This window comes from Euprymna scolopes, chromosome 16 (genome assembly GCF_053919585.1).
Source record: "Euprymna scolopes isolate OS-2025 chromosome 16, ASM5391958v1, whole genome shotgun sequence".
In the NCBI taxonomy this organism is placed as follows: Eukaryota; Metazoa; Mollusca; class Cephalopoda; order Sepiida; family Sepiolidae; genus Euprymna; species Euprymna scolopes.
Window position 1 is genome coordinate 111518273 of NC_136497.1, and position 16507 is coordinate 111534779.

Sequence of the window (16507 nt, forward strand, 5' to 3'; positions counted from 1 at the left end):
TTTCCCCTGGTCAGTGGATGTCCAGCAAGCAGGTCAACATCATCTGAGGGAAGGGAGAGGGAGAGAAGAATCATTTTTCTTTTTTCTGGCAGAGACCATCTTAGTCTGACACAATCAACAGTTTTTTTGTTTCATTTCTTGCAGTTGGAAAAGAGTGGAGAAAACAGAAAAAAATGGGGGAGGGGACAGGACAGGGCAAGCATGGCCATTTCTATCCATCACTTTTTGTTAACAGCATTATATATATATATATATATATATATATATATATATATATATATATTATATATATATATAGTCCTCTCCACTCTCTCCCAGTCAACTGTCTGTGCAGCTAAGAGTGGCTCTGTGAGCAACTCACAACTATACACACACACACACACACACACACACACAAGAAATATTGTACAATTTAGACAAGAAAAAGGCAACATCAGTATATACAAGAAACAACTTCCAAAATATATTTTAGGATTTCTCAACAGTTATGTGTATCCGTCTCAATCCAAAATTAGAGTTCTTTTGTTTTTCTTTCTTCAGACAGCTGAAACTTCTCTTCAGAACTTGTTGAAAAATCTTGATATGAAAGGGAGAAGAGGAGAGAGGGGAGGAAAGAAAGATTTAAAAAAAAATAAAATAAAAATAATCAAGATTATTCTGGTTCTAATACCTATGTACAAATATTTATAGGTAAATGACAACGTTGTCTGTGTTATCTTTATGAACCAATATTTTTTTGTCTGGTTTGTACATAACTTTCCTTTTGTCCTGGCAGATGATAAAATGGGCAAGGGTGGGGAGGGGATTAAAAAAAAATTCATAGTAAAATTCGTTGTTAAAAGTTTTCTTTCCATTTCATTAATCACTAATTGTCATATAGAAAAGGAAAAGATTGAGAAAGGAAGAGAGGCAAACCACCAGGACACAGCCATTAACTGCCATTCAATTAACAAGTGTCATACCATCACCAATCCTACATGGTCACATCGATATATAGATATGCAGATGTTTGTGTATATGCCAAAAATGTTTGTTTCTTTCAAAACAGGCAATGCTGCACCTACATCGAAACCATTAGTAAATCCATAAATCTGTATGAAACAATAACACTCATTACAGCATTGCGCTTTCCTGTACAGTTTTTTTCTTAATATAACTTTAATTGAGGGTGGGGATGGGGTTAAGAAGGAAGGGAAATAAAAGTAAATCAAAGGGGAAATTTCTCTCTGCTAGTCTGTGATGGTATTAAACCCAAAATATTTGCAGAGTCGCAAACCTTTTTCTTCTTTTTGTTGTGTGTGTGTGTTGCAAGTTTTTTTTGATGTTTAAATATTGTTGCTTCCTTCTCGTGATGACACTCACAGGTGGGGTTGGAGGGGCAGGTAAGGGTGAATTGCAAGCTGTGTTTCCATCTCGGTGAATGTAACAATTTAGGTTATGTAACAAACTGTCATGGTTGCATATCATCAGAGATTTCCGCAGTCCACAAAGCAGACTAGAGCTGCAGGCACTTTGCGATACAACAATCAACAAATCCTGCGGGCAGGCATTTCAGTTTCTTCTTTTCCTCCTTCATTTCTTCTTGTCTCCATGTTTTTAATTCTCAAACCGGTAATTCATGGTTATGATGAATGAGAACAAGAAGCTTGAAAAACAAAAACAAAAACAAAACCATTTTTTTCTTTAGAGTTTTTGTTGATGGAATGAGCATATATCAGATGCAAGCATAATTGTTGCTGTTGTTGTTGTTGGTAGAGTCAGTTTTCATTGACACTGCATCTTTTTTTGTTGTTGAGAAATTATATATGTCCGTTTCCATTGAAATAAGTCAATGAACTTGGTCATAGCACTGAGAGCTGGAAGGTTAGCTAGCCGATCATCACTGGTGCATCCTCGCGGCTTGACAAGCAGCTGTTGATAACACCATAAAAACTGTCAGCCTCCCAGAGCACCCTCCCTTTCTTGTTCATTTACTTATGAACTGGGAGTGAATGTAAAGACTAGTTCATTATTACTGGCTTAGTTTTCCATATATAAACATTTCATTTTAACATTTATCCGATAATAATTGCTCAAGAAGACTTCCACCTTTAACATCTGCTTTACGGTCTTCACATGTCTGAAAGAGAGAGAGAGAAATATGAAACCTTACAATTGAAATAATCAGTATAAAAGTTTTACTGAATTATAAATATTAATTCCGTTAAATTCACACAAAAGGTGGGTTAATATCTCAATAGTGTATTATTACTAGAGCTCAAAATATAGGAATTTGATAAATAGACATTAATAATAAAAACATAGTGGTCAATATTAATCAAGGTTAATACTCCTCAAACAAAGTAATCTATATTTTGCTAAATGATTTGTTAGATTACAAATAAGAGGAACCATAATATGGAAAATAAGAGAAGTGAAAATACGGATGTTGTTTGTATAAGGGCATATATAAATATAATAAATATGACAGGAGAATGGATAAAGCGTAAGAAAGTGACTTTCTCAGTAATGATGCTCATAAAAAAAAAGATAATTTTGATTAAAAACAGATTAGTAAAAAATATGAAAATGAGAAAATAGTGCAGTAAAATTGTATTTGAGTGGAAAATGATATAAGCAAATTATAAATAAATTAAAAAAGTAACTAATAAAACAATGTGAAGAAAAGTTGAAATAAAACTTTACATTTCGATAGAAAATATTTAAGATAATAGTAAATGTTTTTTTTTTAATATGAAACAAATGAGTACAGCCAGGAATTAAAAAGTTAAAACATTGCAATAAAACTATATGAAAATTAAATTGAGAATAACAGATAGGGAAGAAAAGTTAAATATTGCTGAAAATTGCTTAAATTTTGATTAAAAATAAAAGATAAAAAAATTATTAGTGGTTAGAGTAGATAAATTAAAAAAAAAAAAAAAAACAAACAAAAAAAAAAAAAACCCCAACAAAACTGGAAATTATTGGCAGGAGAAATGTGTGGAGGTTGAATGAAGAACACGTGATGATGCAGCATTGCTTACAGGAAATGTATAAGAACAATAGAATATGTTGTTGGATGTAAGAGACTAGACTTGCTAGTAGACGGAAGGGCCCTCAAGACAGTGTGAATATGTTCTGTGAAAAGTGTATCAAAGAAAAGCAGAAATGAAAGATTCAGTCGATAAAACATTTAGTGAATAAGGCGGTGTATCAGGGGGGCAAAGAGGGAAGCTGAAATCGCCAGATTTCCAGATATAAAAGGGATGATCAAAAGAATGAAGTAGTACAAGGTGCCTTCAATAAGTTTTCAAACTTTTTTGTACAGACATTAAAAATTGCTGTAGACTCTTAAAAATTCAGTATGTTATTCTACATATCTTCTGAGATGGCAGCCAATTTTTAGGATTTCAGGTTCAAATGAACAGCTACAACAGGAATTGGAATACACCGTGCTAAAGCTTGACTGTCACAGCTGGTGAATTTCAAAAATGCAATCTGGACGTGAGGACACTGTAGAAGAACGATATTCAATAAAATTCTGTTTTATACTTGGAAAAAAATGCCACAGAAACGTATGGAATGCTTCAGACTGCTTTTGAAACATCTTGCATGAATCGAGCATTGGTTTTTGAGTGGCATTCAAAAAAGGCAGGGGGTCTGTGAGGGATGATGAGAGGTGTGGGATGAGTAATGAAGTCAGAACACCAGAGTTGATTAACCAAATAAAGAATTTCATGGATAAGGACTGCTGTGTGTCTATAGAGACAACAAGTGAACACACAATTATTCGTGAGGAACTGATTGGTTGGTTGTTTTGTTTTACGACATATCAACCCTTTTCAGGTTATTTAATGCCGAATCTGGTGATTTTGAAGAACGATTTTTTAATATAGTATATTTGTTTTTTAAGTCAAATTCTATTTAACCCATAGTTGGGACCCTAACAGGTGCTACCACTCCGGGTCAGAGTGGACCTGGGAGCAATGGCAATTAAAGGGTGGCTCCACACTCCCTAAGGCCTGCAAGCTGCGGCCCTTCGTGAGGAACTGAGATGCAGAAGATTTGTGCAAAGTTTATCTCAAAAGGTGCTCCATCTTTGTCACAGACTTATTTGACTAAGATGGGCATCAAGACAGTTCCTCACCCTCCCTATAGTCTAGACCCCACTCCCTGTGACTTTTGGTTATTCTCTAAACTCAAGGAAAACCTTAAAGGTTGTCGTTATGAGACAATTGAAAAGATGAAACAGGCTGTGATGAGGGTCATTGACACGGTCATACAAGAGGACTTCGATGGGGCCTTCCAGAAGTTGCAATGATACAACAAGTGTATTGTAGCTGGAGGAGATTATTTCGAAGGAAACTAGAGTTCCATGTGTATACTATCAATAAAAGTGCCCATATGAAAAAAGTCTGGAAACTTATTGAAGGCACCTCAATCATTAGATTGACTGATTGGTTTTACGGCATATCAACCTATGTGGTCATTTAATGTCAGAGTCCTTTTCTTCATATACATTAATACTTATAAGTTTTATGTACGTATCTGGTGTTCAGTGTCTATGTTTAAATAGTTAGATAAGGTTTTTTTTTTTTTTTTTTTTTTTTTTAAATTTTGTTGAGTAACCCTGTTATCTTCAAATATTTGAGAATGGTAGTTGGGTCTACATGAGTGAATATATCCTTTACAGTTTTTTTTTATTATATAGATTCAGTTGGTTTGTTTTTAAGTCTTTGCATCTTGTTAATATATGATTGACAGTGTATGGTTCCTGGCAGGGTATGCAGAGTGGGTCTTCTTTTTTGAGTAGGTAGGAGTGTGTTATAGAGGTATGACCTATTCGGAGTCTTGTTATTATAACTTCCTCCTTTCTGGTCATTCTTTTGTTTGGTTTCTGTTTTCCTATGGTTTCCTTAATTTGTTATAGCTTGTTTTTAGTGCAGGAGTTCCACGACTCTTGCCATGTGTTTCTAATATATTTGTTAATGATTTGTTTTAGATCGGCACGAGGGATCTTATCTTTGGTTATGATTAAATTTAGTGCTGCTTTTGCTGCTTTGTCAGCTCTATCGTTACCCTTTATGTTGATATGACTGGGTATCTAACAGAAAAGGACGTTTTTATTATTAGAAATATTATCAAATCTATTTAGGGGTTTTCGTGATTATTGGGTTCGTTGGTTTCCTGTTTTCCAGTGTTTTGAGTACTGATTTGGCATCTGAGTAGATAATGAATTGTTCATCTTTAGAAGATTCTATAAGATCGAGTGCCATACCAATGGCCGATACTTCAGCACTGTAGATCCGATGCTTTGTCTGGTAATCTTTTGATTAGGATTGTTTTATTGTGTATGGCTGCACATCCAACATTATCTCCATCTTTTGAACCGTCTGTATAAATTGTTGAGTGTTTGGAATATTCATCTTTAATTATTTGGAATTTTTCTGGATATATGATTGGATTGGTTTTTGTTTTAGGATACTTAATTAGGTCTGATATCATTTTTGGCCGTTTTCTTAGCCAGGGGGGATATTTAAGTTTTACAGATTCGTGTATTGTTGCAATATCTATCTGGGATTTATTTATGGATTCTTCCATACGTTGGCTAAATGGTTTTATAGCATTTTCTTTTCTATCAAAGAGGTTTTTGTATTGGGGGTGGAAGACATATTTATAGGCAGGATTAATTGGACATGAAGCCAATTTTGTATAATATTGTAGTTTTAGTTTTTCTCTTCTAAGTGACAATGAGGGTTCATCTGTTTCTACATACAAGCTTTCAAATGGGGAGGTGGGGAAAGCCCCTAGAGCCAATCTTAGCCCTTGGTGATGTATTGTGTCTAATTCCTTTATGTAGGACTTTCTTGCGGATCCATAGATATAGCATCCATAACCCAATTTGGATCTGACAAGGGATCTGTATAATTTAAGTATTGAGTCTTTGTCTGCACCCCAGTCTGTATGAGCTACTACTTTTAAGAATTGGATGGCTTTGTTGCATTTTTGTTTGAGGTATTTAATATGAGGAATAAAAGTTAGCTTTCTATCAAAGATAATGCCCAAATATTTATACTAATCAATTACAGGTATTATTTCATTGTCCAGTTTCAATATTGGGTCATGGTGCATTTTCCGGATTTGGCAGAAATAGATGGCTTTTGTTTTTTCTTTTGAAAATTTAAACACATTTTTTGTTGTCCATTCATTTATTTTGTTTAGACACAGTTGTAAATGGCGTCCTATTCTTGTAATATATTTTGATCTATAACAGATCAGGAAATCATCCACATTAGAGGGCACATCTGTTCCTACATTTTTAACAATGTTATTTATTTTAATGCTAAAGAGTGTGACAGACAGGATGCTTCCTTGTGGTACACCCATTTCTTTTTTTTTACTGATGGATAGGGTATCACCTAATCGTACATTAAATTGTCTATCATTTATAAAATTTGTGATAAAAATGGGCATTCTGCCTTTTAATTCTAGTTCTTGCAGATCTTTTATAATGCCATGCCTCCATGCTGAGTCGTATGCTTTTTCAATATTAAAAAAAAGAAGAAAAAAAAAAAAAAAACTGCTGTAAGATGTTCTTTCTTGATGAAGGTTTCTAGACAAATCAGGTGGTCCATGGAGCTTCTTTCATTCCTAAATCCTGACTGATAATCTGTAATCAGATTATTTGTCTCAAGGTACCATACTAATCTGCTGTTAATCATTCTTTCCATTATTTTGGAAATACAGTTAGTGAGTGCTATAGGTCGGTAACTTATGGGATTTGTAGAGTCCTTTGATAATTTAGATATAAAGATCACTATGGTCTTCCTCCATATTTCAGGGACATTGCCACTTTCCTAAATATAATTGATATATTGTTCCACTCTTTCACTGTATATCTAATCTTTAATTCTTTTAAAAGTGAGTATATATGTTCTTGTTTCAATCTGTCTTTTTTAATTGTGACTTTTTTTGCTTCAATAACTCCTTGGTCTTTTAATGCAGTTTTCATCTCTTTTATTGAGAATAGGGTTAATTCTTTGCTCCTTATCAGCCTATTTGACGTATTTAGCCTTTTATGTGGAAATACTTTTATTTCTATCTGTCAAATGTTTTCAACATCTTTTTGTTATTCACTTCTCCCAATAAAGTGCCATCACAGTTTCTTTACTGATTCAGGTTAAATTTTTGCAATATCACTTTTTGAATTTTGAAAGGAGATAATTTAGTCAGTGGATTCTCCTTCAGTCGGGTTCCAGCACAAAGAATTTTGAGAGGGGTCTCTCATCGTCTATTGCTTCATACTTTCTCTTGGATTTTTTAGTTATTCATAGGTTTTTTTTTTTATTCATTGTTCATGCTTCCCACCCACCTAATTCCTAATATTGAGACATGTTGAGGGGGAAATCCATTCACCTCAATATGTTAGGGCTGCATGGACAGTATACTCAGGAGCGTAAGAAGCATCGAGCCCCTGCTGGACATCTGTTGCTCAACCTAAGTATCGAGTCACTTTCAGGTGTTTGAGAGTTGTCTAGCTTGTGTTTTCCGTTCTGATTGACCCTCAGCCACCGCTTTCTACTATATAGTTGGGTAGTATAATCACGTATAAGTGATGAGTTGGGGGGGGGGGGATTGGGGGGGTGTTAGTTCAGTGTTTTAGTATGGGTTGTATATAGTAAAGCTGGCATGACCAGCTGATTGATTGGATCGGGCCTCTCTGACCTCCATTCTAGTCAAAGTGGAGTGTTGTAAGTTAATGACCTTTTATCACCATAGTCATCAGCTGCGCAGCCACCAGGATCCTGTCCCCAGACATCACCGGCTGTCGCCCACAGCATAACAGATGGCCTCATTGAGGGGCTTTTACCCTCTGGAGAGGTGCAGTCAGCGAATATCTACAGCTTCAACTGACAGGGCGATAATTATTGTTAGGCTAATTTTTTTTTTTTTTTTGCATATCAACCCTTTTTTGAGTTCTTCAATGCTGAATCCAACAATTCTTAAAAAAGTTCTATGTTTCAAGTTGGTTATATCTTTAAGTAATTACTCATTGATTGAGCCTTGCAAATGTTATTTAGTGTGTTTTAAGTCAGGAAGCTAGTGGGAAAGTGGGGGAGGAAAAAAAAAGCCACAGTTGGTAATTATGATGAAATAAAAACTAAAAAACACTATTCTGTATCTACTGAATGAAAAATGTTATATGCCAAAAACAAAATGCATTAGACCAAATACTTAGTGATAATTGATAAAATTAGTTTAAGCCATTAAAGCGACAAAGCACATACTTTACATCTGTCTGCCCTAATTTTTTTATGAAAATAGTTTTATTTTAATTATGTAATGTTTTAAATTTTTCTTATATTTTTTTATAAAAGATTCATTATTTGTATTAAAACTAATCACTTCAGCAATTTTAAATCTCATTTGAATTTATTTTTATAATTTAAAATATAAAATTGCATACTAATGCTTACATTTAAAGAATTCATAATTTATGATATTCTACCAATTCTACAAATGTGTTCCAAAGTAGAATGTCCTGTTTAAATTCTTTCATAACATTTTCCAAAGTTAGATCCTTTAAAATTTGGTATCCTTATCTCAGTTGGTTTCAAACTTATGAAACTCTTGGGATGCTAAATTCTCTCTACCTCCATCTTAATTATCTACATCATTCATCACATACTACAGGGTGACCCCCCCCCCCAAAAAAAACGGGTCCCAACTCTAATTAGGCCCAGTTTCTTAGTGTTTTGTCCGAATGAAATGAAACTTTGGTCATAATTAGTTTATTATATTCAAAACATCACATTAAAACACTAGGGTCTTTGGCCTTTTTTTTCTCCGTTCTACAGCATATGTTCTAGATGGCCTCCATTTAGCTTTTGTTTTTTTTGGGGTCACCCTGTATAACATGTTTATTATTCACCTTTCTTTCATTATCTAAAATATTTATGCACAGTGACGAGATAACAGAACCAGTTTTAACAGTATACAGATTAAAAACGTTTAAAAGAGACTGTATATAAAACCAACTGAAAACTAACAAGATGTTCATTTTAAAATATAATAAAAGTACATACCCTATTATGTTCACCATGTATAACATTGACCAGGTTTGGAGAATGAGGAGGTGGAATACCTGGTTTAACTGGAGACTGACTGCGCCCTCGACTGTTGCCCACACCCATAAGTTGATTACGGAATAATGCAGTTGCTTTATTACTATCTTCATTTGCTGGAAGGGGAAAAATAATTATACAAAAACAGAAAAATTTATACACAAAAAAAAAAGTCTTCAAGGGACATGTTATATATGTACAACTAAAATTTTTTTTTTCAGTAAGTGTATTCAACATTTTATTTACTTTCAATGTTCTGTGAATTTTTGTCTAACTTGATAGAAAATTCAACAAAATCAATGGCACAAAAATCATCCTCTGAAACGAAGAGAATGTATAGATTTTACTTTTCGTTTTAGTTAAAAAATAAGTTCACATTATAACTCAGATGAAAAGTTATGGAATTTGATTTATTTTAACAAGTTGCAAAAATATACAAAAATAGAGAGCATGTATTAAATGCAAACAAGCTGTAATAATAACAGCATCCAACAGCTACAATGTTTTAGTATCGCTGTTTTTCTTTCTATTATAGCTTTTTTTTTTTTTTTTTTAAACAAAATTCTAAAAACTAAAAACCTTTGCTGGCATGTGGAAGTTTCAAATAAAATTTCATTTCTATTTTTTACATTAAAATTACTAGCTGTACCTGCCCGACCACGCATTGCCGTGCCTGAGTTTAGTTGACGTAAGTATTAGATTGACTGGTATCTCAGATACGCGCACGCACACACATACAGAAAGAAACACACACGAAGCACACACACACAAAAAACAGCATAGACGCACATCCACGAACACACGCAAAACAAACTCACAGGCACACACAAAAACACATGGATGCACACACAAACTCATATACACACATGCACTAACTTTACAAATTGTAAGTAGACAGTAGGCTGCAAAGTTATACATAAGGAGATTTTGAAGTACATCAAATGTCAATTTACGGTTATTATTAAACGTTAGAGTCAAGCAATATAGTTAACTGTGTAAAGAAAAAACAAAGAAAATTGCCTTGTAAGAAGAATCAAAGTAGAAAAAAAAAAAAATGCTAACCGTAATTTTTAAGTTTTTTTTTTTTTTGGGCCAATTTTTCAATATTTGTCACCTGAAAGATCGAGCTTGAAAACAATATCGATCTGATCAAGAACCATTGCGTGTGTCGAAAGTTTTTTGCAAACATACATTCACACAAACCAATGATTGAGTTTTATATTATAGATGAATAGGAAATTGGAAAGAGGATGTTGGCTCCATGATTTCTTGAGCCAACTACGGTCGGTGTAATTAGAAAACCCATGGAAAGAGTAGAATTCGTTCTGGTGACAACTGGTAGTAGTGGTAAACTTTATCTACGATATAAAAGAGAAAATGTGTGTGTTCGTGTGTGTGCGCACGTTTTTTTGTATGTCCACCAAAGCTTTGGGGGTGGGGTGGGAGGAGTCACTAAATCTTACAACTTTCTATATACCGTCGAGATTATAATACATCCATTTTATGAAACGATGTCGTCTGAATCTTTTGTTACAAAATTCTGTGATTTCACTTTACTACTATGGCATGATGATTTCATCTAGAAAACCACACGTTGACGTTTAACCACCTGATTTTTTAAACGTTTAATTTCACCCTTCCTCACTTCTCTGCCCGCGTAGCGTCGTGGTAAGTTGTCAGGCTATTTGCCTCAAGGCTTCGGGTTTGAGCCTACCTTTCTACCAATTTTTTTTTTTATACACCCGGTCAATGCCGGGCACGCCCACTAGTTTGTAATATAAACGGCAAAAATCTGTTTGTATGTATGTATGTATGTATGTATGTATATATATATATATATGTCTAAAACTTTCACCAGAGGCGACGGATTTTCACAAGATCGGTATCATTTTGGAGCTCAACCCTTCGTACGACAAACATTAATTCCTTCACCCTTAACTGGGCAGTTTTCTACAAGGAGGGGGGTGGGGGTTGTTTCGGTTTTTTTTTGCCGATATTTTCGAAAGTCATCCCTCTTTTCAATTGCCTAAGATTTAATTTAAACCTACATCATTTCTGGTTTGGCGATGGGCCCAACAGCAAACACGTCATGTTCTTTTCCTCCTTTGCGGTACGGGTTCGAACCTGCCTACCTACTACCACATTTATTTTTTTCTTTTGCTCAACACACACCTCCAAACACCAAGGAAATGCCAGGCACCCAGGCTAAAAGGCAAATGCAGCGCGCGCTTTTTTGTATGTCCAAGAAAGGCTTTTTTCGCCGGGGTTATCGGGCTGGGGGTTACTATGTCTAAGAACTGTTTATATATCCCCTAGATAATAATATTTACGATTTGCAAACACATGCTGTGTCTAAATTTATTTTGATCAACTTTTATAAAATTTGTGCTATTTCGCTCTGTTGTGTGTTTATTTGGCTTTTTAGTATAAATCAAGGGAAACTAATTTCGAAATGAACACAGCTCCTTGGCTTTCCCGCCGGGGATGTCCAGAAAACAAATCAGCTTTGATCAATGCGGTGAAAACCGTCATATCAGACAATTGGTTTTCATTTGGACACCCCCATTTTTTATTGGGAGCTGGTTTTCTCCCCAACCCAACATCTTGGGGAAGCAAAAACAAAAAACTGCCTCGCTACCGTTTTTTTGTTTTTCAGTATAAAAAAAGTGAAACTGAAAACAAATTTGTTTTCTCGGCCTTACAAAACCCCGTCATATCAGATAATTGCTATTCATTTGGCGGGGAAAACAAACAAATACGGAGAAACTGGCTTGCAGCACCAAACTTACGTCGTGTGATGTTTGACCTCATTAAATTCTCACACCTGTCAATTTCACTTCATAAACATTAAATTAAGACAGTTTTCACTTCCTCTCCCATCGTGGATGAGCTGGTTAGATGTCTGGGTTTTTTTTCCCTTTCTTTTCCACCTTAGTGTCAAAGCTTCGGGTTAGAGCCTACCTTCCTACCAAAACTTTTTTTTCCTTTCTTTTACACCTCCAAACACCCGGCCAACTTTTTCTTTTTGGACAGGGTTGTTTTGATCTACCCCCCCCAAAAAAAAAACACACACCTACCTCCAAACAATTGGACGACGCTGGGCACCCTCGCTAATATATATATAAAAGGCAAAACGTTTGCATGCGTTTTTTATGTTCAAATAAGGCTTTTTTTTTTTTTTTACCAAGCTTCTTGACAGGGTCACTATTTTGGAGAACCTTCCTTATACTTCCTAGATTATAATATCTATGATTTGTGAACGGACGTCGTCTATCTTTATTTTGATCGAGTTTTAAAAAATTGCCTCCTTCCTGTCCTTTCATGTGTTTGTTTATACGAAAAAGACAAAGTGAAACTAATCGAAACAAATGCAGCTATCGGCTTTCCTGTCAGGGACGTCTTGAAGGCAATCAGCTCGGACCAATATGGGGGGGGGGGGCACCCTTCATAGCAGACAATTGCTATTCGTTTGAATGGTATCAGAGCTCCCTTTTTGGGGGAGCTGGTTTTCTCCAATATCGTATGGAAAACAGCAGAAAGTGGGAAGCTTAACTGACCTCAAGCCAGACGTTCATTCACTTAAACTATCCACTTCTCAAGTCAACTTTTTGATTATCATTGCTAAATTTGAACGCTTTTCATTTTCTTTCTCGTCATAGTGTAGCAGTAACACGTCAGGTTTTCCTTCACTTTCTTTTCCGCCTTCATGTCATGGGTTCGAGCCTGCCTATTAACACTTTCTTTTTTTTTTGCTCAACACACACCTCCAAACACCCGGGCAATGCCGGGCACCCCTGATAGTACTAAAAATTTAGAGAAAAATAGGGACTTCTTTTTCTGTAGATGCTGTGATTGTGTTACTCACAGGATGTAATGTAGTATTTTAATAGCATGACTAAATCTGTGGAAATGGTGTTATTAGCCTAGATGTATTTGAATGTGGCAAAGCTATGCTACTTTGGGTAATTTTTGCAGTCATTTTATTATAGATGGAGATAAAATAAACACAACAAACTACTTTTCTCATCTTGAGAACAGACTCATAAGTAATACATAAAATTTTACCCATAAGCACAATTTTACACAAATGTAAATTTCATGAGAAAAGCTTCAATAACAATGGTGGAGAAATTACCACATTTCTTAAATGATGAGGTTTATATTTTGGTCCACTTTTTAAAATGATTACTAAAAATGTTCAATAAAAAACAAATTTTGACACTTTAAATTCTCACCACTTTTGAATAACTGATGATGGTATTTGCATAATTCCAACGGTTTTGAACTTTCTTTACATAACTTTTGCCCAAAGTTGTTAAAATAATATTGATACCTCTGTTTAGTCTTGAAAGACAAAGGATACCCCCTGTAGGGGCAGCAGCACATATAATTATGAAGCAAGAGTAGCACAATCCCCAACAACATCTCTCCTAAATTGACACTACTTGAGTCCAATGGCAAGGAGAAATTCAGGATGATTGGAAACAATGCCGAGATAAACAGAGAACATATACAACACCTGGAAGTCCCAAATGGTCACCCATTTAGTACTGATCAGGTTCAATGTTGCTTAACTTTGGTGATTTAAAGAGAAACAAATTGCATTTGCAACCAACTTTGAAAATGTTACTTTATACAAACATATAGTGCATGAGAGCACTCTACATTTTTCAATTCAAAACATTTTTATAATTTGAAATATAATTGGATATAATAATGAGTTGATAATGATTGGATCTGACATGATTAACATTTGTATTTGCTGGAACAATAAAAAGAACACAATACACGATAGAAAAAGTCGGTCATAAGAAAAGCAAACAATTGCTTTGAATTGATTATATATATAACATTTGTTAATCTAGGTATATTCCGTTAAATATGGATGACGTTTATTGATATTTTGGTATGATTCGCTTAATCTTCAAAGAGTTTTAGATAAGACAAATGATATCCCTTTGAAGACTTTATACCTGACCAAATATCTATAACCACGATCCTCTCAAAACTACTTATGATGCACCTAATATAAGATAAAAAAAACCAAAAAAAAAACCCCACTTGATTAACATTTAAGTTCTAAAACACAACAGTACTTGAATATCAAAATAAACAGTAATAACAAATTCTTACAGATTTAAATATACAAAAACAAACAACACCATTAAGATCAATAATCTTTGACTTTACATTAATTTTCCCAACTAAAATTTAAATGATCTCCACAATACAAAGATGGTCTGCATCTAGCTCAAAAGTACTTAAAATTGTAACCATATTAAATGTATCACCCACTTCCCACCAGAAACAAAGACTTATCAGGAAACTTGAGCATATTTCTAGCAAAATATATAAACAAAAATAGTTAACATTATTTAATGAATATATATATATATATATATATATATAAATATATATACGTACAAATGCATATAAAACTTTGAAGATAGAACATAACTTACGTCCAATAGTGGCCCTAAATCTAGCACAAAGTTGCATGGTTTGATGAGGTACTTCTTCCTTTATGGTATTATACTGAGACTGTTGCTGTTGTGTTTGTTGGCCGATGGATTGTGGAGGAGTACTAGTTTGAGGCATATCATTTTTGATGACTGAAAGAAAAGTTATTGCAAAATAAAAAAAAAAAACATTTTAAGAAAAAAAAAATATGATTAAAGAATATTGACAAGTGTAATTGACCAACTGCAGTTACAAAAGACCCCCCCCCCCAAAAAAAAATAAACTAAGAAAACAAACAAAAACAAAGCATTAAATAAGTGAAGATTAATAATTTTATATTCGGTATGTAAAATTTTTTTTATTTATAACTAATGATTGTTCTTTAGTAATGTTTAATAATGTGAGAAAATAATTAAAGTTAGCATATTTATGATGAATGGTATAGAAAAAAGTATGTAAACTAGAGAGATGATGTTTTTGATGAGTTAACATAGTGAAAAACACATCCTGAAGACAATACATGTTCGTATTTTGTGAGAAAATGTGGAGAAAAATGTTTGATGGAAATTATTACATAACTACAATTTATATATCTTGAATTCAAAAATATTTTTATAAAACTAATCTTATGATTCAAGATGTCTTAATATTTCAATTTTAAAAAGGATGATTGTAATTTGAAAGCTAATTCATGACAATACATTTTAAGGAGACCATTCCACATAAGTCAATTTGATTAGGGTAAATATTAAACATGAACAATACCTTTAAAACAAAGGAGTAGGGAGTCAGCAATATTTGCATCAGACTCTGTCTCAGAGGTAAAGAGTCTGGTCACTTTTACAAGAGTCAGAAGTTAGAGTTGTTTTAAAAACCTAATCCAGATTGCCTCCCCCCTTCAAAATCAAACATTCGACCAAAAGCGACCAATTCATAAGCAATAAGAGCTGCCTATTTAGTTTCTTATATAAGCTAGATATGATCATCATGGGAGAATTTTTTTGTTGTGATTTGTGTTGAGCAATAATGGTTTGAAAAAAAGAAATGATCTAGAAAAGCAACAAAAATCTGGAGGTTATACTTTCCTAAGCAACATTCTCCATTTTTCAATTCTGTAACAAATACAAAACTGAAATACTCACTCTGTAAAAGATCATTGAGATCATTCTCATGCGTTTGCTGTTGACTTGTGAGCTGTTGTGCTTGAGCAGCAGATACTGCAGGTTGCCGTGAGTGGGGTTGTTGGGGTGGTAGTGGTGGTGGTGGTGGTGGGGGTGGCGGATGTAATGGTAAATCTGCCTGTTGCTGCTGTTGTTGTTGTTGTTGCTGCTGTTGTTGTTGCGACTGTTTTTCTGAACGTGCATTACAAAAGTTGCGAATTTCCTGCTTCACATATTGTGACTTAGATGAAGTGTTAGCCATGGCAGTTCCTAATTCTCCACTTGCAGATTTTAAGCTGTAAGAAAGAGAAAAGAATAGACAATATTATAACGATTTCGGTTGTTACAGTGAAAATGTATGATGCAACTTATGACCTTTTGACATTGCATCTTTTTAAACTTGGGAATCTTTGAAACCTGTACAGATTTTCAAACCGAACGCATAGGGATAAATTGTTTCCATTCTGTCAACGATGATCGAGTTAAGTGTTAATTTTTATGCTTATGTAGTAAGGATTTTACCTCTGGAAAATTGTCACTAAGAACTGGTAAATAATGCTTTTATTAACTATTAGGCCACATATGTCCATGTTGACAATTTTAATGGGAGTTTGGATTTAAAGATATTTTGTTCATCTTATTTCTTATAAATTCAAATTCCTTTAAATAATCTTGATACAAATTGTACATTTGTTTTGAATTATGTACAACAAATTGGCATCAGAATAATAAGGTATTCAAATTATTTCTCCATCTTTTCTCAAATGTGGATTAAGTAGA

General features: G+C 34.0%; 1 protein-coding gene across 7 annotated transcripts in view; it reads right to left on the reverse strand.

Moving 5' to 3' along the window:
• Positions 1–441: 441 nt before the first annotated feature.
• Positions 442–16507, reverse strand: part of LOC145296054 (uncharacterized) — a 945555-nt gene continuing 929489 nt past the window's right edge. For all 7 annotated transcript variants that reach the window (XM_080142118.1, XM_080142120.1, XM_080142114.1 and 4 more), the window contains 4 exons: positions 15710–16023; positions 14570–14719; positions 9069–9223; positions 442–2119 (listed from right to left, as the gene is read on the reverse strand). In XM_080142118.1, coding sequence (XP_079998244.1) covers positions 2048–2119; positions 9069–9223; positions 14570–14719; positions 15710–16023 — 691 coding nt within the window. In that variant the 3' untranslated portion in view covers positions 442–2047. The remainder of the gene's footprint in view (positions 2120–9068; positions 9224–14569; positions 14720–15709; positions 16024–16507) is intronic.